The following is a 25,842-nucleotide window of genomic DNA, read 5'->3' as shown; positions in this document are numbered from 1 at the left end:
ATTGATAACTTCACTGCTTTTATGTTGAGGGATGTACTAATGAAGTTATAGAATATTTCACACTATCAGCAGGTTCTACCCCTAGCTATGCCTGCTGCACCTTAAGGGTGTCTAAATGGCATGAGCACTCTCCAGTCTGCCTACCTAACCTTGATACTGGCAGTGATACAATCACCATTTCTAACATAGCTCTCTGGTTCCATTCAGAGCTAGGGTGCATTTTCATGGTACCTACATCATGCCAGGTAAAATACATGTTCTTGCTGATATTATGAGTCACTACTAGTATCAGCACAATTATGTTTGAGAATACAAGTGGGGAGAAAACACAGCCCTGTTTTACTCTGTGTTAAACATTCTGAATGTTTAGTATCGTGGTAAAAAAGTTATGAACCAGTACCATTTTATATGTGAAGTCTTTCATTTTATCTGTATAACATATTAAAAGGGGTTAAACAAAAACAAACCTAATCTGTGATATATTTCAAAAAGTATGTATTTAATACCTCAGGAACTTTCTCCTTCCATTCTTGATAGAGGTCTCTCATATCAATCAATTTGTTCTCTAGTTTCTCAATAGTCCACACTTGAGTAGCTTTTCCTTTTCTTCTCACTTGAATAGCAGGCTCACTTACTATTGCACCCCTCTAAACCAGAGGAGAGGCAAAAAGAAAAAAAATCACTGCAGGAAAGGCTCATAAGTAGCTTAACCGTTCGCTCAAATTATATTGCAATATAAACAGCTTCCCTCTGCATGCTGTCCATATTATATCTGTTCTCATATACAGCCTTATATGCTCTAAAGGTCCAGCAGATGTTACTGTGGTGAACAAAATCCACCACAGAAGGACAAAAACATTAACAATAATCTCACTCAAATCAGTTATAGCAGCTATACTATCTTAACTGATACTATATTTACAGCAATACTACAACCAGAAAACTATCAAGACAAAAATTGTACAGTACTATAACAAAGATCAGTAATTTTTGCAAAGGTAACTATAACTAAAATGAAGCATTGTACCTAGACTTCATAGCAACATAATGCAAATGTTTGTTCACAAACTGCATGCACATGTGGTTATCATACATTTGAAGGAACAGCAAGATCCATACTTAATTCTACAGTCTAATTTTAATTTTCACTTTCTAAGTATCAAACCTGGGTAGCCTCCATGTTCTGGGTGCTACATAATCTGACAAAGAATATTTTACGTCCTCAAATTATATGAATGTTAAATATTTATATATATTTTAGATTAGCCATGGAACTATTTCATTTTCCAGTTGTGATTGTTCTTATTACCTTTTTGTTGGCACTGAGGTTTTCAGCAGGAATCTGAAGTGTTACTTGATAATCAGTTAGTTTACTCATTTCTTCTGCTAAGAAGTTTGCTTCTCTCACCAGTGTATTAGCCTTTACTATCTGTTCTCGAAGCTTAGCCAGGCTCTGTCGAAACAATTCATCCCTGTGGTGCAGTAGGTAACATGAAAAATACACAGAAACCTATTTCTATTATTGGAAAGTTGCAAATAGGGGGGCTAACAAAGACTTTTTTGAAACAAATTTAAGAAGAAATGCTGTATAACACTATGTTAACAAACTCTGTCAGACAATTTCATTGAAAAGCATTAATCACATACTAAACAAACGTTACTGTTGAGAGAAGTCTAGCACTTCTCACCAAATTAAAAGGGCACAGTACTATGGGTGCTGTTACAATGATAATTTGCTAAAAGCCCTAGAGATATCCCTAAATTTCAAGGCATGAAATAATTGCAGTCATTTTTTTTCCCTTTAATCTGGAATCATATTCCACAGAAACTACTAGTCCTTGCACATGATACTTGATAAAACTGTTTTCCTCAGATCAAGATGCTGGCACCCGCAGTCCCTGTAGGCCACCCCCTCACATCACAACAGGGGCTTTGTGGGCCTCGCAGTGCTACACAGCCCCAGAACTCCCTGCATACACTCAGCCATTTCAAGTGGACATACAAAAACCCCTGAACGTTCTGTATACCAGATGTACCTTGCAACTAATGAGTGAGTACAGCTAATAACTTGTGCACTCTCTGCAATGGGCAGACAAATTCCAAAAAGGTTTCGAAAGCTCGTCTGAGCAAATCTATTCTAACGTAAAGCCTGGCAAACCTGCTGTGACACATACTGTGTCTCCATCTGTGATGCAAAGACACACTCTCACCTAGGATCTTCATCTTCGGTTTACCTTTAAAGTATTGTGTAATTATCCTTTGAGGAAACGGAGAGGAAAATTCCCTTTCTGCCTTTCTTTAGAATTTCTTTAGAATCCCAGCTGCATTTACTGTATCCTGTTATCTCCTGCACAAGCTTTGTGATCAAGTATCAGATATTTCAGTGGTTACCACTTCTGTATACAATTTTTCAGCTTTCCTATGCTAAATCCTACTGAAACACACTGTTCACATACTTTTAATTTCTACAAAATACACTACATTAGTGACAAGGCTGGAAGGAACAATTGAACTCTTCTAGGCCTTGCCACGAATATGGCTAAAGTTTGCCAATTTGCCTTTATTCAGATAAGCTCAGATCTTTATAGCACAAACTATGAAGAACTGTTAATATGCCTTTTACTCCCAGAAAGGATTCTTCTTGAGTGGTTACCTTTTTTAGACAGCTGAAAGAACAGCCTGGGTAACTGCAATTGCACTCTGGCAGTTTCCTCATACAGTATCACACAGGAAGTGGGAAATGACTAGCAGCATTAGCAAGCTGCTCTGAATTTTAGTGCCTTCAGCACGCTAAAGCATGCAGCTCTGTATCTCTCCCCTACCTGACCTAACCCACAGTGGCAGATTTTGTTGGATTTTATATGGCTGCTACTATTAGGAGATTTTTAAGTCTGCTTACTCCATGTCTGCTCCTACTGTTACATGGAGGATTCCTTTCCCTGTCCCTCTTGCTTCTGTTATCCAGACCATCAAGATTAAATGAGCAATTATTGACTACAGGAGTGACACACTGCACAGACAGCTATAATTTTTAATTCACCCAGAAAATGAAAGTAGAGTCGAGAATTACTCACTAACTAGTGCTTTATGCTGAGAGTGTATTACACCTGCAGCCACTGTTGCAGCTGACTACCTTGAGAAAGAAAAGATAGCTTTGATTTTTAAGTACTTCAAGAGGCATGGGATCCAGCTATATCCAAGTCCCTTCCATTATCCAGCTAACCTGCACCTAGTTAGCTTTTTGGGGACGCTTCAGCACTAGTTTTTTCTTAGACAGATTTTTTTAGAAAGGAATAGTTTAAGACCACAGGAGTGGTTACAGTAGCTCAGCCAAACTATTATTACAGGCAGTAATCATCTTTTGCATGCTATAGTTCTGCTTTTGTGTATAGAGCTGTGCCACTGCACTTCCAGAAACTTAGGCAAGCAAAGTATTTTTCAGATGAGACTTCATAATTCTTATAACAAAACATATACCAAGCTCTATCAGGACATGAACCAAAGCCACTGAATGTGAAATCCTGAAACAACAGTTTAGATAAAAGATTAGAAAAAGAAAAAAAAAAGGAAAAAAAAATCAAATCTGACACTTCCAAGGTGTCATTGCAAGTCTCTGGGATTCTTAGTACCTCAAGTAAAACGCTGAGTCCAAACAAATAAAAGCTTTGCTCCAGTACAAACTCCCTCTGATAGATTACATCTGTTCAAAGTTATGATGCCAATAGGTTTTAATACTAGATCAGGTAGTGTCTGTCCTTCTGCTGTCAGCATAAAGCTTGAATAAACTGTAATGTGCTCTAGCTGGTTTGACAGACATCATCACATGCCTACATCTGATACTTAACAAATTCATTATGCTGGCAGATCCAAAAGAGCTCAGCTCCACTAGCAGTGACAGCAGACCCACAGCCAAAATGCATGAATTAAGCTCTTTGCAATCCAGGCATTTGGCTCTTCTACGTGTTCTTCATATAAAATCTTCCCATCTTTTCTGCAGTTCTCACACTCTAGCCAGCTGGTTAGTGAACACCCTATCAGAACTATGTTGCCATGCTCTTAAAGCAGAAATTCTCTTAAGATTTACTTTTTTAAAATAAGAAGATCCAAAATTTTCCTCCTTTTTTCAGAAGCCTGAACCTCTTCTAGAGAAGAAAAATGTAAACCTAAGATGATATTCTGGAGGACAGGAAACTGATAATTAGTTCTCCCAGAAAACTGCTTATTCAATGGAAGTGCCAGAAAAACATTACCAGACACCTTACTAACCACTACAAATAGCATTTGTGTTTTTCTTTCTTTTTTTTTCCTCCAAACTATGCAGTAATCACAGTCTTCAAATTATTCAAGAGATATACAGACTGAAGTAATCACCCTGAACTCCAGAGGCAAAACACTTGTTCGAAGCATAGCTCCTCCCAAAGTAGTTTCTAGCAACTACTGAGAAAACAAGGGTGACGGGACACCAATGCTTGATACCACTCTGGATTCTCATTGTGTGTGTCAGTAAATTCCTGTGGTGCTTGGTTAACTTTGGGCTGATCACCTGTAACTTTTTCTTCTCCATAGTCAAGGACAGTCAAAAAGGTTTCTACCACTTCCCACTCCTCTCATTCTTGTCTTTCTATAGGTATCCCTTCCCTTGCCAATAAATCCAATTTTAACTTCTGCTACTGAAGTGAATTATCAAAGGTTTTATGATGGCTTCGCTGTGCTCAAGGCAATTCTGAACAGCAAGAATGATTCCAACCAGAGTGCATTTTATTTCACTCTGCTGCCATACTACTAAGACAGTCTGCAAAATCACAACCATGACACTGCAATGCTTTACATTCAGTTCACAATACAAAGATTCTGTTTTTAGCTCTTATGGAACAAAAATATTTTAATTAAAGCTGAAACAGCAACACTTCTCCCTATACTTGCCATGGGAAACACTGTAGTCATCACTGGTGAGTGGGTGAGCAGACTAGCTTTTTTTTTTTTCTTCTTCCTCCCCAGGCCAAATTTGGCAGGAATTACAAAACAAGACCTTGCACAAACACTAAACCAAACAGGGTATAGCACTACATCTGTTCTATTTCTAACATTCCGAATTTGAAAGCTGAAACACAATCTTGGTGTACTTTGTTTAGACTTTTCTTGTACAAGGATTTCTTATGTCAAAGAATAAAGGCAAAGTAATCAAGATGGAGTACTTGAAGTCACCATGTTCAGAAAAAAAAATGAATAAATAATGAAGCTTCTGTTTTAAAAAACAAACATTCACAGGAAATAGAGCTAGAAAGAAAAATGTAAGAAAACCTACTAGTACATCTGGTTATTCTTCCTTCTCAACAAACCCAATGACAGAATTATTTGTTTGTTTACCAAAACATGGCAGCTGAAATCTGAATCATTTCTCATTGCTGACCTTAGAACTCGTCTTCAGAAAGCTAACATCTTTGTCTCCCCACTGATACCAAAACCAAGTTTTTCTCATTTTCAGGATGGAAACATGCGCACATTGCTTAAATTCTGCTCACATCTTCCTAGTCCACTTTTTAAATTTTTCCTGCTAATCATCTGACAATCTTTCACCAAGGCTGTCTTCAGGTGCCATGCTGCCCCTCTGCAAAGGGGCTCCTGCCTTTTCACTTCACAGCAAGCCTCCTCTTTCATTTCTTCCCAAGTAGCTTCTGTATTCGACTATTCGTCAATACTCAATTATAGCAGTCCTCTGAAGCTGAGCTTACTTTTAGAAATGCATACATACAAAACTTAAGGCCTCCTTTTTGTGTGTGTGATTCTGGATTGCAAAATACTCTTTTAATTGTATACTCTCAACAAAGAACAGACTTGAGTAGACTCCTTAGCCCACATGGACAAACTCATCCCTATTATATCCTTTCCTTTCTTCCCAGAACCTACTTAATCTGTAAGTGCTAAAAACAAACACTTCAGTAGCTTTTTTTTTTTTTTTTTTTTTTTAAGAATTACTAAAAAAATGCTGTAACACTGACCAATAAAAGCTAAATCCTTATTTCAATGGTTTATTAAATCAAACAAAACAGAAGACTTCGTATACACTTCAAAGACTAGAACTTAATCCTAAATGAAATTCTTGCACTCTGGTGAAGGCAGATCTTGTACTGCAGTTTAATGCTATTAAAAAAAAAGTTTGACAGATAGTTCAACCTCGGCCTTTCACTTACATCCTACCCTTTGTTGTTCTTATTCATTTGTTTTAACTCCAGTATTCTCACCTCTCTTCTGTCCAGAGGTTTACTTTCTGCTGTGCAGTCTGAGCAGCATAGGAAAGTCTATCACTACCATGCTGATGCTGCCTTTCTGGAGAAAGCTGCTGCCGTAGCTGTTCCAACTCACGTTCATACATCAGCCGCTGCTCTTCAAGAGCACTCCGCTTCTCTTCCAAATACTGTTTCTCCAAGATCTGGACCACATTTTGTACTGGGTCTAAAAACACCATTAAATGAAAAAAATGTGTCATTTCAGCACTACAGAACAAATGCTTTCATTATTTATATGGCAACAGCAATCAAGATATCCCAAGCTCTTTCCAAACATAGGATGGCCACTGCCTTTTAAAACTCACAGTCCAAAAGCCAAAATAAATCCAAACAAGAAAGAATAAGACATGCAAAATGAACAGAGCAATAGCTGAGACTCAATCCAGCTGCAAACTTCAGTATTGTAAATTCACAGTATGTTCCAGAATCCCAGTAGGAAAGAAAGAATAGATAGAAAAGGGGATAAACTAATAAGAAAATAAGGAAACAAAGTAAAACACAAGGGAAGATGACGTTAACCAGAAAAGGAAATGATTTAAGGAAGGAAAAAGCAATTTACTTTCTCCATTTTGGCAGAGAATGAAACATGATGGAGCACAACAGATGAAAACTGAGACAAGCAAATTGTCTAAATCTAGTCATGCATGGCATTGAGCCAGTGCACTTTGCAACACAGAAGCAAAGTACATCCTCTAGGGGACTTCTGCATTTAGTATTGCAAACCACATTTCATCTCAGTACCATCCACAGCAACTATCCAGCCTGAAACACAAACTGCTTGTGTCTGTCAGCTACAGTTAACTTGAACTGCTTTCAAATTAAAGAAGCATTACTTGGTATATTTCTGGTTTAGGCACAATACAATTGCTCTGAAAGAGCAATTCAATGTAATAAGCTACTTCTATACACTGCCAGTATACATCTGCTTCATACATGTACATCTGAAAGCCTAAATAGAGTAAAGAAAAAAAGCATTGTAAGAGCACAGGCCTGGATGGGTACTCCTGAATGACAGTGTTGCTCCTAACATTACTGAATGTGTATCAGGAGGGGAAGGGAAAGGAGCCAGTTCCATAGCAGGAGTGGAAGAATACCAGAGAAAGTAATACAGTAGCTCTGGGTCCATTCACGATTTTCAAATGTAAAACTTCAGCCTTAAAATGATGAAACGATTGTGATACCTCTTCCATTTTGCAAATAAGAAAAAAGAAAAAAGCACTACAGTGACTCTGAAGGATGCCAGCTGCTACAAGGTAGAGGGAGAAGCAGGAGAGGGAAGGGGACACATCTAGATTCAATTATATCATCCCATTTCAGAAATGAAGGTATGTTTCTCAAAGAAAAAAAAAAGCATGATTTAGTTATGAATCATCTTGCCTTGACTACCAAAAACCCCTCCTAGTTAAGTTTTGCACAAGTTTGCCAGATGCTACAATGCTGCATGAAACAAAAGTTGGGTTACTACAGCATTAAATATTAACTCATATGAAAAGCTCTACAGGGTGTTCACTCATGGTAGTGTACGATGTTCAGCATAACACCCCTTTCCCCCGGCCCCCTAAAAAGAGATTCTTTATATGTTCACAGGCAAATGTAGCATTACTGAAAAAAGTAATGCATAATAACTTACTTAGTACTAAAATTATTCAGACCGATTTTGCTTAAGATAATTTAAGCCACTACTTGTGATTTTAACATACATGGATAAGTAGGTGACTTCACAATGTTTCTATGACAAATGCCAGAGAAGTGAATGCTTCACTCCAGAGTTCTATTGTTATTTGTACTTCCCTCCCAGCATCCTTTTTTTCCCCCCAAGTATTAAGATTAGTGTAAAGTACTACTTTATTTTTAGCAGAAAATAAATATACACTACTGCAAGTCATTAGTGTGACACTATCCTTGTTAGTGAAAGAAATCACTGGCTTCACACAAAAGCACTGTAAAACACCACCATTACAGCAATTACAAAGTGTAATGTTAAAAGTCGGTCAGTATAAATAGCAACCAAACTGCAAAACACTACATGATCCAGAACAGTCTTAAAATAACCACAAACGCTACTTTTTAGAACATGATATTCTCAGAAGGATCGTGAGTGATTTTTAGCTTCTGAACATGCAGTACGACAAAAACAATCGACTGAACTGAGCTATAATATTTTGGGGTACCAAGGTATTAATGTTGATCTGTAGCATCATAATCATCCTAACTTATCCAGATAATATTACAATTATCTGCAGGTGAATACATTTTACTATACTGTGCCTTAAACAGTTTTAATTTTGTGTAAGAGTGGTTACGAAATCAGATATTAAGGAGAAGACAGAGAACAGACACGGAAGAAATTAAAGCTCTTTAATGTGTTTGGAAACACAGGAAATGAATTTAAGGCTGAGTCACTGAAACACGAGTTTCCTAAACTGCTCAAAGACCAATCCCAATGGTAGGGAACAGTTTAACACCTTCATTAATGACCTGGGCGATGAGGCAGAATCTGCCCACAGCAAGTTGGCAGGTGATGCAAAACTGGCAGGAGCGGCTGACACACCAGAGGGCTGTGCTGCCACTCACAGGGACCCCGACAGGCTGGAGAAAGGGGCAGAGAGCAACCTCAGGAAGTCCAGCACACGGGGAAGGGCCAAGCCCTGCCCCGGGGAGGAACAGCCTCCTGCACCAGGACAGGTTGGGGCCGACCAGCTGGAGAGCAGAGAAGGCCCTGGGGGTCCTGGTGGACACTGAGTTGGCCAGGAGGCAGCAATGGGCCCTTGTAGCAAAAGTGACCAACAGCCTCCAGGACTGCATTAAGGCAGAGCTGCCAGCAGGTGGAGGGAGGTGATCCTTCCCCTCTGCTCAGCCCTGGTGAGACACGCTGGGAGTGCTGGGGCCAGAGACAGGGACCTACTGGAGCAGGTCCACTGAAGGACCACGAAGATAGTTAAGAGACCAGAGCATCTAGTCTCTTATCTAGTGTGATATGAGGAGAGGCTGAGTGAGCTGGGACTGCTCAGTCAGGGAAGAGAAAACTCTAGGGGATCTTATCAGCATGTATACATATCTGATGGGTGGAGTAAGGAAGATGAAGCCAGACTCTTCTCAGTAGTGCCCAGTGACAGGATGAGAGGCAATGGGCACACACAGATGCAAGAAATTCCACTTAAACACCCAAAATAATATAAATATATATATTTTTTTAATAATAAGGATGGCCAAGTACTGGCACAGCTTGCCTGAGGAAGCTGTGGAGTCTCTCTATCTTTGGAAATATTTAAACCTTATTGGACAGAGCCCGGAGCAACCTGCTGTAGATGACCTTGCTTGGAGCACAGAGGTTGGACTATATGATCACCAGAGGTTCTTTCTAACCTCTCCTACTCTGTGATTCTGAACTCCTTAATAAAAGTGAAATTCTCAGTCACCTAGATTTACAGGATCATTTTTAGCCCACAGTTACACTGTGGAAAATATGTGGCACAAGATGCAAAACTCTAATCTTTTTCAAGGTAGAAAAAGTAAAGTCACTACTACTTGGAAAAGAAAAAAAGTAGAGGGATGTTATACAATATCAGGCATTTACATTTTGCATTTCAACACAATTCAAATTCCTAGTTTTAGAAGAGAAGTCTTCAACTTAACTATAAAATGAGATTCAACAGGAGAACTCAAACTTTTCATAGCAGAAAAGAAAAAAAAAGTGTAAATGATGAACCATCTAATTACCAGAGGAAGCTATAAACAATGAAATTTTTCACAATTCAGATCTGGAAATAGTGTTTAAATGAGATTTAATTTAGGATCCCTCATGCAAAGTCTAACAGAGGATGATTTTACTAGTGTTTGACAAATATTCAGTAAATTCAGTATAGTATTAAAGGCCCCAACTCTTTAAACATTCATGCAGGAAGAACTCAGCTGGCCTTGACAAGACCATTCATATGCAGCAAATTGCCCGCAAAGTATTAGAATATTAACATTTAAAAGATTTTACTTTCTCAGCGGGTGACTAGTATTTCATTATCTTACTACAATTCAGCTACTGTTGTGAATCAAGTGGATTAATTTAACAACAACAATGCTAAATAAAATCTTCAAGATTTTCATGTATGTGCACTTTTCCAGGCTAGCTAGGAGAAGCACGCAGCATTTGCTGCTTTGCTAAACTGCAGCAAAATTCCCACCTCAGCTGCAACTTTTTGTTTGTTCTTGTTCAACTGGGAGGCTGCATAACCTAACCAAACTTTACTTCAACCCTAAAATCCATACAGTAATGAAGTAAACTTTTTCGATGTATTCCTTTTCTGACCAGCATCACACATTTGTCATACAAGGTTAATCTAACAGAACCTCACAGTGAGAGTGAACGTGTTGAATAGGGCAGAGAAAATTGGGTGGTTTGTTCACAATTGTCTTCAAAGTTCAACATTTTCCTGGGAGCTTTTCTAGAGAAAGATGTAATACATGACATTGTTATAGCCATGAATAGTATATAGTATAGAATTTACATGTTGTAAATTCTAGTGTTTGCGTTATGGAGAAGCCAGGCTGCTTACTGAAGAAAGCTACTTTTCTCAACTACATCAAGGAAAAAACAAAATACAACTCTTGCTTCAAACCACTGATGCAAAAACCTCAAAACCACATATCTTTATAAATAATTATCTATCCAATTTTCAAAATATTTTTTTTTTTGAGGTCTCTCCAGAGCAGATAGGTGATAGAACCAACCATCTTCAAATATTTTTAGCAAGGGCTCTTGCATATTATTTCTTCTCCCTTCCCCTCATTTATTTTTCATTTTAAGGAAGAATGACATTGAGACAGACCCAGTTTACTTTAAATAGTGAAGAGACTAAGTTATACTCATGTCACGTCTTATCCAACAATCTGAGAGTATCTCAGGAAAAAGAAAAATCTATATTTTACATTTGCCAACAAGAAAAACAGAAGCTGCATTACCTAGCTATGTAAGAAACCTGGGAATCAAAGATCATAGTTACTTGTTTTGTCAGGGTTTTATCATCTGCTCATTACTCCAACTTAGTTAAACAGTATCTTTGCAGGAGGGAGGGAGAGAGGGGAAGAGAGAAGCAGAATAATTGTAATACAACTCCTTTGGAACTGTACAACATGTATGACAGCAAACCTCTGCTGTGCATTAGGGAGGAAACATCTAATAAAAAGCAAGGTCCACACGCACAGATAGGCCTGGATCACAATCAAAAAAGCCTACTGAACATCTATAAAGATGTTTAAAATGTTTTGAAGCATCACTTTCAACAGCTAGATAGTAACACATGGAAATCAAAAAATGTGCCCCTCCTCACAATGCTGACTCATTGTAAACTGCTACAGCTTGTTCAAACCTCTGGTTAGTAACAAGCAGATCAGGCATCAGTTAACGCTTTCAAATTACTCCAGCAGTCTCATGCATGAGCCAGTTAAGTTCAAAACCTTTGTCCCAGCTTTGGCACAGATATGGGATGGTTTGAGGCCTTATGACAGGCAACAAAATCTTCATGAGGGATGACAACACTGAAGACCACCAGGATGGCAGATTCATCTGAAATTCATCTCCTAGTATGAGTGAACCATAATAAGAATATCTCTATTACCAAAACGGTTTCTCATGTCAGTCTAAATGGACTGACCCTGTACTCTCACTCACACAAGCAACCCGTAAAGAAAAACAATAAACTATCGCTAGAGAATCAAACACGCACAAAATCATCATGCTATACTCAGCAGCAAAACAGAGAAAGCAGAAGAGTAAGAGGAGAAGAAAACAGTATATACTGTATTTCAACAACTAAAACAGAGCAAACCGACAATACTGGGGAGATATGAAGAAAGCAGAACACAAAGCAACGAAATATCTACTGCATTTTCTTAAACAGTGACAAAAAACAAGATATTTTCCACTCAAATTTTGAGTATTTAAAAAAACTGTACAAAGCATTCAGTACTCCACTAGGTTTTTCATTACATCTTCATACTGTACTATAACATAGGAACTATGATTTGGCTTCTGGAAGCTATAAAGTATCATATTATTTTACAGTCTGATATAATTGTCCAAAAAAGCATCACAATAGATTTTAACAAATAAATATTAAAGTTACTTGAATTGAAAAGTTATCACAAGTTAAAGTCATGCTAGCTAACATTTTTGACTATAGGTTTGCTTTGGTTATAGTCTTTCTAATAAGGTTGAAATTTTATCAGTAATATTTGATGCAAGAGGAAGGATGAACCTAATTAAGCGATAGCTAGAACATTTTGTCTTCAGTAGCTTGCTAAAACAACAGGTTAGCATGACTTAGACAATGATTAGACATGCATATGTTTACAACTCAGCTCCACTATAAAGGACAGCAGATGTACCAATATAAACTTACGCATCAGCATACAAAGTAACTATTAGTTGCCTAAGTGAATTTTTTTTCTTATTTCTCAGACAGCTTGTTTTATATTCGCACATAACACTGTTTCTGTAAAATATCTTTTCCCGAAAACGCAGAGGGCACTGGAATAAGTAGACTTGCTGTGCCTAGAAATTAAGTTCCACGCAGGATTTGTAAGATGATCCAAAACAGCCTTTAGGCTCTGATCTGGCAGTTCCCTTACCGTTACTATTCAGTGTCTTCATAATAACTTCCATTTGTGCAAACTCATAATTGTAGTCTGGTTCCGAAGAAGCTTCACTAGCTGCATCCAGATCATGCTCCCCTAACGGAGCATCTTTCTCAAAGTCTTTCAGCCAGTCTCTTCGTTTCCTCTTCGGTAGATTGATTCTGTGTAAGAATTAAAATTTAGTTTCTAAAAAGTTTATGCAGAACAGTAGAAGAGAAAACAGGCTGCAAGAGTCTGGGAAATAAATATAAACTATTACCTAAAAAAGTGGTTATTTCCCCATAAAATTCTATCTCCATGCCATAACAGAGTGACAGAACATACGAGTGCACCATTTACACACGACCTAAAAGAAAAATGAAAATAAAACTTTGGTGAAATCCTGAAAATAAAAAGTTGAAAAGCAACTACAAGATCTCATCTGCTTCCCTCATCTACACACTATTTTTTTTTTCATATGATGCACAAACCAAAGAGAGTCTCATTAAAGAATAAATGAGAAAGTTAGTGTGATTTCTCCTGTCACAACTAAACACAAAAAGCCTTTCCCTCCAGCTTTGGCTATTCCAATTCTTCACTAAACATACAGATCAGGTTGCAATATTAAGTGCATTTTTTTTTAATGATCATTTCACAAACTGGGTCACAGTCTGTTTCTTATAAACACTTTGTAAACTTAGCTGCATGCAAATCCTGCTGACAAAGATCTCTAAGATATAGGTTAGTCAGCATACGTTTGTAAAACATACTGTTAAAATATAAAGCATCCAAGCATAAGAAAAGACCCTTACATTGAAGTTTTGTACTTTCGGCAAATAGCTTCTACTGTTTTAACAAAGCTCTACTTTTGTGAGCATCTGGAACACAGTATTTGCATCTACTTTGTATTTAAGTTGTATTCATAAAACGGAAAAGATAGAGCTGTTCAACTTTTGCATGTGAGAGTCTTATAGCAGGACACTATTTTAAAGGGAAAAACAGTCCTAAGTAAAATGAAAAATGCCTTTTCAGATGCAATGTTCTGAATTCAGCACTCTCAAGTCAACATAAGCATGTAAGCAGGATTAAAACCAAATATTTTTGCACTGAAATTCTGGTAACTGAATTTCTGTTGATCCTTATCTTAAGGAGCACTGCAGAACAGGCATGAGTTCTGCAACGAGTATTATATATTTTTTCCACTGACATGTGCCTTTATTCTGCAGCCTACTGTACAAAATTTCAAGCAGGTGGTATTCAGACTTGTGGTCATAGAGTTGCAGTACTGGAAATTAGTCATTTTGACTGGCAAGAACAAAGATGTAAATTACCTCTAAAAGGTAATTTACTGAAGGCAGAGTAGAAGAATTTTTTAAAAAATAAAAAGGTGTCCCTCAAACCATTTTTTCTCATACATATATAGAATATAGATTAGTTCACTCAAGCTGTAAAGGCCATTAGTTAGGACAAAGGTACAGCTTATCACATGCCTTTAGAGATGAAGCATCAAAGACATTTAAAACACTCTACTCAAGAAGCCACAATGCCCCCCAAATGAGAAGCAATTAAAATACTGAAGCAAAAACAAGAAACTTGGATTCATACCTCATTTACTAGACACAACAATAATTGCAGTTTTTAGATCTTTAAACCACCTCTTCTCTCACAAAAACTGACCTGTTTTGAACTTTGCAACACGAAGTACTCAAAGGCAGAATTCATCCTTCCTCACATCATCAAATTGCAGGCTACTATCCCACCACAGAGGCTGGGATACTAGCAGCATCTTGGTCATCCTGTTTACTAAGATACACACAAGCAATGGTTCCTCACTCTATTTGAATATCTTTTTCTGTTGGTTTATTGTGAGCCAAAGCACTGACAGCCCCTCATGATACAGGGTGGTGTCTAAGTCATCTATTTTGAAGCTACTAATTGATCAGAACATAAGATATTTCTGGTCTTGTAAAATAAAAATACACAAGTCATCTGGTAATGAAAAAAGCAAATCCTTCACAGGATAAGTGGTTGCTAATCTTCCTTACCTTGCGTTTTCTTTTGGGGTCAGTGTAACTTCTCCATCTAAAGCAATATCAATCTCACAGTGTTCTGGTTGAATTCCTATACCAAATAGCTGTATATCCTGAGAGGTATCTGCACCAACTCTTGTGTGATCCTAGAAAACAAGTCATTACTAAGAGACAAGTAAACTACCTCTGTTTATACAACTAAAACAATATTAGCCGTAGCACTCAGACTGCAAAATCCACAGGCTATGATCTTTTGCTAGGCACTTCTACATAGCAGAAACAGTGCCACAGCAGATACAAAGACTGTAAAGGTCACAAAACTGCTTTTCTGCATTGTATTTAATTTCAATATAGTTTATATAAAGCAAAAGTGGAGCAGCTGACATACAAATTCTGATTTAAAAATATTCATAAGCTATGGTTGCACACGTGTGTGTATGCACATATATATACACACACATTTTTGTGTATATATACACTCACATATAATATGTGCACTTACATATTTATATATATTTACATGTATACACATATATAATAGATGTTAATATCTATATAAACACGTATGTATATGTATGCACTCATACACACGTTATATACAATGTATGTGAGGTAACACCTACAGCGAAGAAAACCAAGCATGTCTTACAGCCATATGTGACAGGACTACATGGACAGTGAAACAATGTGCACAAAGCTGGCTGCTTTTTCAAAAGATAGCTATACAGAAACTCAACTGAGCATACTGATCTCCACATAATTATTGTAAGTCCTGCTGAAATGCTTTACCTTACAGTTAGTACAGAACCTATACTTCATCTGCTGCTGTTCAAAGTAGTCCAAACTTTGCCACGAAAACAGAAAGCTAGTTATAAAACGGATAGTCTTTCCTATCTTGTTGACAAGAAGCTTACATTTCCACAATTCTGCCTACTTAGCCAGCCTTGTCAGGTTTGTACTTGACACTATTTCACTCTGAAATGAGGGCTATGCTAAACTGAATGGTATGGAAGCTAGTGGCACTAGGGAAATGTATGTCTGTATATTTTTAACAGAGATGTTTTTTAAAAAAAAAAAAAAAAAAGAGAAAGAAAAGCTTACTTTTCCCTCATTACAGAGCATGTTTATTCTTACTGATTACAACTAAACATATTCCCCTTTTGCTTAACTAATTGAATATATGGCATTCCTCAGTTAACCAACAGAAAACAGCACCTTACACACACGCTCTTAATTTAAGAAGCAATACTGCTTAACCCAAAAGGGAGTCCTATTCAGTTCCTGGCTGAATTCCAGTTCCTGGAAGAGATGGAATTTATCTGAACACAGCACACTTTGAGCATTACTTCTCCCTTTGTAATCAGGAGATCAGTCGGGAAACCAGTAAGCTGAACTGAAAGAGAGAATGCAAGTTCATGCAGTAGAAGCAGGCCTGTGCTACTTGGCTGCAAATAGTCTTAAAAATCTAAATATGCTGACTGATGAATTTAACCACAAACTGAAATCACAAACAAGTGTTTTTCTGTTCTGTGTCAACATCCTGTTTGCATTCTTACCTTTAAATAATAAACCAAAAGCTCATTGAGCGCAGGGTCTGCATTCAGGTTTACAAGATAACATTTGTCATCTCCAACCTTGATACCTGATGACTCTAGTGATATTCCCATGCTCTCTAGCTGTCTTTGCCTCTCCTGCAAACAAAAGTAGGTTAATATTGCCTACTGCAATATGTAGAGACAAGTACACCAAATAAATAAAACTTAACACACATTTTGTATATTGCTACTAGAAATAGCACTGCACTTTAGAAACAAGAAAAGAATCCAAGATAACAATCAATGATCAAGTGTTATATTTTAAAATAGAATTTATTTTTACACACTGAAAATAAACTTAAACCTCAAACACCTGCTTATCCAAAATGGTGCTTACTTAAGGAAGCCCTATCAATTTTATTTGAGCTATTCTTAAGTAATAGAATGTGGCTTTGACTCTACGCTTCAATTAAAAGCCGCTCTCAGTATGTGCAATGATTACAAAGATGAGCTTATTCATAGGTAATTGTGGGAAAAGCATGTCACAGAAGAGTAGGTTTGCGGAAAGGCTTAAAAAAAAACAAAAACAAAAAAACAAAAACACACACAAAAACAGTTGTTACACCAAAACATGTTTCTGGAAAATTAGGCTTAGAAAGGGAAGCCAACAATACCCATTATTTTTCCAAGCTATAGATGGTAAAAACAACAGAAAAGTAAATTGAAATCGTAAAAAAAATATTTTAAGAAAATAATATTAAACTACCACTAGTCAATGCATATACACATTTTCCTCCTGTCATTAAAACATTAAAAGCAGCAGAAAGTGTAAACAATTGCCTCAAATTCTGATCCTTTTGAAATTGTTGATTTTGTAGTGACTTCATGGAAAACATGTTCAAGATTACATTATGGTCTTATAAACAAAAAAGCAGCCCTAATATATTTTGATGTTTTGTTTTAGAATAAAATATTATCTTTTATCAATTACACCCATGACACAACTACATTTTTTCTAATAACGTTCAGACTGTGGAAAAAATGAAAAGCATGGGGAAGAGCCCAAAATCCAGAGGAGTTCAAAACAGCGAGTAGAGAAGACAGCATAGTCCACTGGAGCTCATGGAATTCAGCTGACTTACTTTAATGACTACCTGACCTTTCCTACTTGAAATTTCTGAACTACCTGTGCAATTTCTTCTGTTTTCCTTAACTTTTCTTCCCAGGTGACTGTTAGCTCTTTTATTAGTTTTTCTGATTCTTCCAACTTTTCCTTTAGTTCTGGAGCTTTCATGGCCTAAAAGACAGAATTAGTGAAACAGTTAAGATTCTCTTCACTTTGCCACAGCTGCTGGTACAAGGAAGTTGCACACACCAACAGAATATCAAACACTGCCAATACAGATTTCAGCTTTTCCCACTATGTTTTTTATTGCAAAAGATGAAATTACTTATTATAATTATAATAGTTATACTTACTTATTATTACAAATTACTTATTTTAGTAATTTGCAAAGGAAGAAGATTAAAAAAAACAATCAATAATTAGCCCAGATCTGAAACAGCTGAAAATCTACATAGCTCCACAAAAACTACTGAAACTTTATTATCTAAGGAAATGTCAGGACATGGTCACTCAGGCCTCAGTGTCTGTATAAAATACCTAGTATTTAATAACTCTTGAGTCTTAATTAGCTAATGATCAGCTCTGGTGCCCCTTGTCTTACAGTTATTTGAAATACAATTTGTCCTGATATTTAGCTTTCCAGTCTACCCCAGTTTTGTAAGTGTTCTTAAAGTTTCGTTAAAGCTTTCAAACTGATATTGTTGATTACATCCAAAAGCAGGCACGCACTGGAGTTAACAGAGGCTTCCCACTTCACAATAGGATCACAGTAGGAAGCAAAAGCAAGGAGCTTGAAGATTTCCAGAGATCAGGAACAATTCAATAGCCTGGTCTATAACCATACATAACTGTTCTGAAGAGAAGGTGTAAGCAATGAGAGAAGAAAAAAAATTTGCAAAAATTTGGACAACTTCCTACTGACTGTTTAACCACAATCTGTCAACTTGCTCATTGCCAATAACAAAGGATCAATTACAAAAATATGCTGTGATCCAAAATATGGATTAGAGTACAAACGTAGATTCTTAATCAGGAAAAAAGTAAAATAGTCCTTTCTAAGACAGATTCCCATTTCAGCCTGTAAGGAACTGTTTATATAAGGAACATTATTCCTTACATGAAGATCAAGTTTAAGCACTACATGTTCACACTGAAATGTACTTTTTTTTTTTTTTTTTTTTTTTTTAAACAGTATTCTGTGTTTTGCCTGAAAATACCAAAAAATATTGTCCTACAGTGCAACGGCTAATTTCCCCAAACATCATTAAAAGTACTGCTCTGATACTTTACCCTCCAACTAGGGTATGCACAAAATTAGTAGAAATCATTATGTTAATTATTTAGCCATAAAACATACTGCTGATGGTTTTAATGTTGCAGTCCTGTCCATTCTTAATTGATTTTCACAAACATAAAGGATAGGAATGTTGCACATATCTTTAGGTCCAATATTAAATATACAATTTTTTGTAACTTTCCATTTGACATCCTTCAGTTATGATTTCCATCAATTGGGGGGCGGGGGAAGGTGCCAATAGTTCTATATTATGAAGCTGTATTACAGGTCTAATCTGTGCTGCATCATTTAATGACTAACATTTTTCTGGAACAGCCTATTCTATATAACACCTGTATAATGTTGTCCTGATTTAAAAAGATACTAAAAATGATGAAATATTAAATTGGATCTATTTCAGGAAACAGTCAATTATTTAAAAACTAATATAGCACTCTTCCTTTCCTCATTTGTGAAAGACTTAAATATTAAGCTAATCTTCCTCTCAAAATCTGTGACATTTCTTCAAATAACTGTTTATACCGTACTGTGAATAGTTACCTCAGCTTGCGAGAGCTGTTCTTTCAGTTTTTCAACTTCTTCACGTAATTCTCTAATGACTCTGGCATTTGGATCTTCATTCACCACGGCATGATTAACTATCCTCTTTGCTCTGTCTGCATATCTTAGAGTAGAGAGTGTTTCTTCATAATTGTCTGCTGCTGGACTAATTGTGGCTATCATAGCAGTTTGGCTGTTTCCTCCTAAGTTGTCCTAAGGACACATTCACAGAAAGTTGAAGGATTAAAAATTTTTCTGTAAATACAAAATGTCTTTATAAAAAGACATTTAAAATACGAAGTTTACTATTTAGATAGTGAAATACACTGGTTAGTTTACATCCAAATATGACCAATAAACATTTCCAACCATCTCCACCGGCTTGGATTCCACTATAAGTCAAAATAGGCCCATTATGACTGTATATAGAATTACCACTGTCTACATTAACCTCTCCAAATGACTTGGAATAATTTGTAGATGTGAGAGCACCTTAGTTCATTTATTTTTTATACATACATATATATATATATATATATATATATATATATACACACACACACATACACACACACACACATATAAAAACAGAGTCTGTATTCCACAAACCACAAACTCTTAAGCTGACAGCTTGTGAATAGGGTGAATAGAGTATTAATTACCTTGAGAAGCCAAGTGAGTACAGAGTCTCTGTAAGGCACAAACTTGCTTTTCCCCTTCCCTGCTGCTTGGTCAGCAAGTGATGATATAACCAATCCCAGTGTTGAAAGAGATCTATAAAGGTAACACAGCAGAACAGCTTTGAACACATATTCCAAAAGCAGATTTAATAAAACATAGAGGAGGAGATTTGCTAGAGTTCAATTTGTGCTCTCCAGAAATTCACATCCAATTTTTAAAACATCATAGAACAATTTAAGTTGAAAGTGCAGGAGACAGCTAATCCACAATCCTGATCAAAACAGGGCAGGGTATCTACGAAAGTTACATATTTGAAACAAAAATGGATATCTAAAATGTTTCATCTCATCTAGTAATAAGACTGAGTCCCAGCAGACTAAGTTAAAGTATTCAGGTATTTCAAAAAGTTTTAAAAGGGCATAGATGACTGTTTCAGTACAGGGAGAACTACTGCCTTAGATTAGACATCTTCCATTTCTCACAGAAAAAAAAAAAAATCTTTCCATCTTGGACTCTCTGCCTCATGACATTACTACAAGTCAGTGTTGGCAGCACAACAAAAATATCCGGTTTCTATGAAGAATGTTTTAAGAACACTTGCTTAACAAGAGACTAAAACTAAACAGTTCTCTTATTCATAAGGAGGTAACTCAAGACAAAATCAGCTATAGCCCAGTAGACTAGTCTGCCCTGGTGGAGCAGTAACTAATCTGCCATCACATGATATGAAGGACTTCTCATCAGAGAAGCCTAACTTGGAAGTCCCTTGACAAATGAGATGACCTACAATTGAGATGGTGCTTCACTAACTTTGGGGGGGAAAAAAGCAAAGATCAAACACTCCTCAGGTTACCAAAATGTTTCATGAAAAAGAATAGGCAAAGAAGGTCCTAAATTGCTTAGTAGACAGCCATATCCCAAATTACACTCCAGAATACCAAAGAGAATAAGTACGTGTTCATTTTAGAAATTGTATCACTTCTACCTAAAAAGAAGGTGTAATTGTATTAGTAATCTTTGAAAAGCATCTCAGTATTATATATTCCAACTGTTATACAATCTTGGGTAAACTATAAACAACAGTGGGGATCTCGAGGTGAGTATGTTTAAGATAATGAGCTGGTCAAGGATCCTGAAAACATTTAGATCAGAACATCCACATCAGTAAAGAGGTAATAAACAGATGCCTAAAGGATCCTAAAACAGATAGTGCCAGAGCCCAAGAGAAATACTGGTCCCTCATGCTAAGGCTCAACTATCCAGTAAATTTTGATAATATCAAAGAAACCTTTGGCAGAGTTGTAATTAGAAAGTCAAATAAATCTTTGATCGTCCTACTTTTTCACTCCATTCTTTTGAGTTTTCCTTTCAAAGATATAGTACTTTTTTTAGCAGACAGGCAGTGTAAGTACACTGACCAACAGAGGGGCCTTAATGCTGTTTGAGACTACCGGTAGTTCATGAAATAAAGTTTAATAAAAATATTGTTCTGCAACATTTGTCAAGAAAGATAGCTGACGGTAAATAACTACAAAATTACATGCCATAAAAGATGCCCTGTATTGCATAGGAGAAGGAAAGAGTAAGTGACATGAAGATAGCTTAGCCGTGAAAGGAAAACTAAAAGGAAAAGAAATGTAAGGCGAGGATAGTCAATGTGATCACCTGAGCAAGCACTCTATTTTGTAAATTTGCCCATTAGAGAAGTTTCCTATGCACATCCGAAAAATTCACACACCAAAAAGGACAGCTAGCCTGTTGCAGAGGCAAAAGTCTCCCAACTTCTGAAAGGCTGAGGGAGGGAAAGAGAAGAAATTAAAATTTCCAATTTCCCCTTTCCACAGATCAAGACAGCAGGATGTTAATTGTGGAAGAACAAACAGCAGGGTGCTATACGCTGCTCTGTAGCAACTTCCTACAATACAGCTCAAGATCACTGACAGCACAGGCCCGATGGAGTCTGCCTTCAAAAAATATCAGGTTAGAAAACCACTCTGCCCTATTTTCTTCTTTGATTCCTCTTTCTCTTTTGAAATGAAGGGAAATGTGAAAACAGAGGCCAAAAACTGGAGAAAGGGGAAGAACAAGGACATTTTCTCAGAGTGGGGGATGGAAAAAATGGAGATTAGAAAAGGTCTGTCATTGAAAGTTGTTTCACAAGTCTGTAACACCAGTTCTAGCTATAGCCAAAGTATTTTAATAAGTGAGCATTATCAACTTTTAAACACAGGATTAAAAGATGTGATAATATTTCGGCTTCTTATAAACACTGATTTGATTAAGACTAATTGTTAACATATGCAATGAAAACAGAACTGCAGTCCTTTAGAGATTTTCTGCTTGAGATTGCATACGACAAAGTTGTTGTTTAAAGACTATAAGGAAAGATCCAAAAGCAATACACTAAAAACAGTAGCTGCAACAAAAGAATTACAGCACTCAGCGACTGCTTTGCTTCATGCTAAACGATGCAGAGACCTGTCATTACATTGATTCTATCTCATAACACTAACATAATCAATCAGCTAAAGGCCTAAGCCAAGAGCATCCAACAGACAGATGCTAGTAGAAGACAAGAGTGAGTTTACATAGCGTAGACCATGGAAAAATCCCACTTCTTTCCTGCAAACTTCCCATTTTCCATGTCTCTTCAGTGCAGCTGGGTTCCCCCCTTGCTATGGTGCGGCTGGAAGCTTGCACACTCCCAGCATGAGCCTGAATCAGCAGCATTTGAGGTGAGGCAGCGATTCCTCTCTGAAAAGGAGGACTTGCTTCCCTAAATGACATATATTCAAGCTACTTCATAATACCTCCATCAATTCTTTAACAAACAGAACCTTTATTTTTATTAGTTAACACCTAATACAAAAGTTTTCCCTAAAATCAGTTCAGAACCTGTCCCCCACAATGTTCCTAGCCACTAATTGACAGCTTTTTTATTCTGCTTCTTCCTACTCCTGTATTCTAGAAATTCTTTGATTGCACTGCAAAGAGCTGCTAAGCACCTGGGTTTCTAGGCTCCATTCAGGAACTAGCACATCCTGGGGAGCAATGAGCACATTCAGCTTTCTTATGAGTTACCTCGAGCCCCTTAAGAACCACGAAAATAAAGAGGGCAGATACCCAGCACCTTCCTCATGACCCAAGGGAACCCTGCACCGGCTCAAAGATGAAACAGAAGTAATCTTTGTTACAACTAGCTATAAAACGGAAAGGATAGTCTTTCCTATCTTGTTGACAAGAAGCTTACATTTCCACAATTCTGCCTACTTAGCCAGCCTTGTCAGGTTTGTACTTGACACTATTTCACTCTGAAATGAGGGCTATGCTAAACTGAATGGTATGGAAGCTAGTGGCACTAGGGAAATGTATGTCTGTATATTTTTAACAGTTTTTTAAAAAACAAACAAACAAAAAAAAACACTTATTTTTCCCTCATTACAGAGCGTGTTTACTCTTACTGACCACAACTTTAAGGAGCCATTCATTGATAAGTCATATAACTATCAGTTGTTTCAAGAAATACCAGGGAGAGCAACTCGTCATTTCTCATCTGCAACACACTGTCTCAAGATTGCTGAAAAGGAAGTTAACATATTTCCAGCCCACTTTCACACAGAAACAAAGGCAAAGAAACCTGCAGAGACTGGTTGAACTTCACACTATACAGCTTCGGTATGCATAGCTGAAGTGCATGCTCTCCCTTTTTTATAAATACAGAAAAGGGTACGTTATTTCTACATTCTTCAAGGCAATAAAACAGAGCAAGTAGCAAATTTATTCATCAGGTAATTCCAGCAACTCTATTTTTTGATCTCATAAAATATCTAGCACATGCTAACACAGCACAAGATACTACTTGTTTATTAAAACAGTAATTGTTGGGGAACTGACATAGCAAGGTATACAGCTCAAGTATTTGTATTACTCCAGAAATCATTGCCTTTCATAGGTAAGGTGCATCTTACACATTACCCATTTTCTTCCAAAGAGTAAAACAAACAAATTCGGAGGCATTCAGTAAAAGTCAGTCTTCCTTAAAGGTCCAAAGAACAATAAAGATGTAATGAAGGACACTAAAGCACAGCACTGTAAGAATTCTCTTTTCCCTACTAGTTCTAAGAGCTATTTTGAATAAAGAATACTTACAAATAGTTGAAATATAGATTTATGCCATCTAAGAATTAAACGGGGAGAAAAGTACAGACTGTCTACTTTTTTTTCTAAAATATGTTTAATAGAAGAATTCAGTGCTTTCATCTCAAATCCTGTATCAAACATATTGAATCAGCATGGGCAAACCAACATTCCTAATACTATTACTGTGTTAAAGCCCTACAGGTTTAACAAAGAGAAAGCATCCTATTAGAAAATGTGAAGTCTTTCTGTATCTACAGCTATACTTTTAATTTGTTGGTATCTGTTCTAAGAGTTGGCATTTGAATTCTTCCCCAAGAATCAGAAAGAAACATTTCGTTTCACCTTTGTTTATGCATAAGACAAATACAGTTTCTAGTCAGTTTATGCATAAGACAAATACAGTTTCTAGTTTCTACTGATTTGAATTTAACCAGTAATCTGGAGGGAAAAGGTTCAGCAGCTGCCATTAGCCAAGCCAGAATCACATCATTTCATGTCACATGGACTCCACCAGCCTGACTACCAATATGACACATTAAATACATAATGATTTAGAGGTTATGCTAAAAGTAGCATGAGTGCTGTTCAAACACTTTTTGCTGTCATTGTTAACTTAGAATAACAAAAAGTTTTTAACATTTTAAAATTAAAAACTGAAAAAGCAGTAGCTTTTAATGTTATAGTTTAACTCATTTTTCCCAGGAAAGCTAGTATGCTTAAGACAGTAGTAATACTGTACTAAGTTCTTGCTTTTGGGGAATAACACAGTAATTATGGTAAAAAAAACATGCCTTGAAACTTGTCATTGCTTGAATACAAATGCCCAAGGCAGTGTTAAACTTGCACAGCTTTGTTCTAGTCTTTTAAGCCATGAATTATACTCTTACATATTTTAATACATGTTGGAACAAAGCCATTTAACTCTGCAACTTTGCATTCTTCTTTGGGCATATGATGAGACAAATACATGAGCCTGAGGACAGGGTGTATAAATGATTCGCAAAAGGTATATGCTTAATTAAAGAGTGCTGTTGTCACTTTTTCCAGACAAAATTCATGTAACCCTCATCCGAGTCAAGTATGAATCAGGGTCCCTAGGCCAATGACATGCTCTTTGTGCTAAACACATAGTGTTTAGCAAACAGCAACTGAAAAAGACATATTTAACTGATTTTGACTGGGCATACTGTTTGAACTGACCTGTGACAAGCACACCAAGAGAGACCACCAATGAATCATCCTTACAAGATTAAGCTCTGAATTGGCATATGCCAATGCCTTACTTGTTTATGTTGCTGCCTTCCTTCAGGCGTTCTCCTGCAGCTCCCGTTTTGGACACTCTCTCACTACCAGCCAAATCTACCAGGCTAACCTTGCTGACCTTCTCTCCAGAATTCTGCACAGATAAAACATGGGAGGAAAACAGCAAAGAACGTGAACACGCACACACAAAAAACCACAAACAAATCTGATATAAGCACCATTAAACACCACTGTTCATAATATATAGTTTAAAAGTATGACATTAAACACCTAAGAAGCAGGAATTCTTACCATTTTTAAGTTCTTTTAGAGTCACTTGTATTTTTTATTCTAC

General features: G+C 36.8%; 1 protein-coding gene across 4 annotated transcripts in view; it reads right to left on the bottom strand.

Annotated features, from left to right (window-relative positions):
* Window positions 1-25,842, bottom strand: part of KIF13A (kinesin family member 13A) — a 116,426-nt gene that overhangs the window by 27,505 nt on the left and 63,079 nt on the right. For all 4 annotated transcript variants that reach the window (XR_009957644.1, XM_062569920.1, XM_062569918.1 and 1 more), the window contains exons 9-19: window positions 25,529-25,641; window positions 20,087-20,198; window positions 19,425-19,637; window positions 17,648-17,758; window positions 16,483-16,617; window positions 14,942-15,072; window positions 13,177-13,263; window positions 12,912-13,078; window positions 6,243-6,453; window positions 1,310-1,472; window positions 507-647 (exon numbers count right to left, since the gene is read on the bottom strand). Coding sequence is in view for 3 of the 4 variants with exons in the window: in XM_062569920.1 (XP_062425904.1) it covers window positions 507-647; window positions 1,310-1,472; window positions 6,243-6,453; window positions 12,912-13,078; window positions 13,177-13,263; window positions 14,942-15,072; window positions 16,483-16,617; window positions 17,648-17,758; window positions 19,425-19,637; window positions 20,087-20,198; window positions 25,529-25,641 (1,584 nt within the window). In the remaining variant the exon portion in view is untranslated. The remainder of the gene's footprint in view (window positions 1-506; window positions 648-1,309; window positions 1,473-6,242; window positions 6,454-12,911; window positions 13,079-13,176; window positions 13,264-14,941; window positions 15,073-16,482; window positions 16,618-17,647; window positions 17,759-19,424; window positions 19,638-20,086; window positions 20,199-25,528; window positions 25,642-25,842) is intronic.

The sequence above is a fragment of the Rhea pennata genome, chromosome 2, assembly GCF_028389875.1.
Source record: "Rhea pennata isolate bPtePen1 chromosome 2, bPtePen1.pri, whole genome shotgun sequence".
NCBI classification, from domain to species: domain Eukaryota; kingdom Metazoa; phylum Chordata; class Aves; order Rheiformes; family Rheidae; genus Rhea; species Rhea pennata.
The sequence above is the reverse complement of the archived record's forward strand: the minus strand, read 5'-3'. Positions and strand labels throughout refer to the sequence as shown.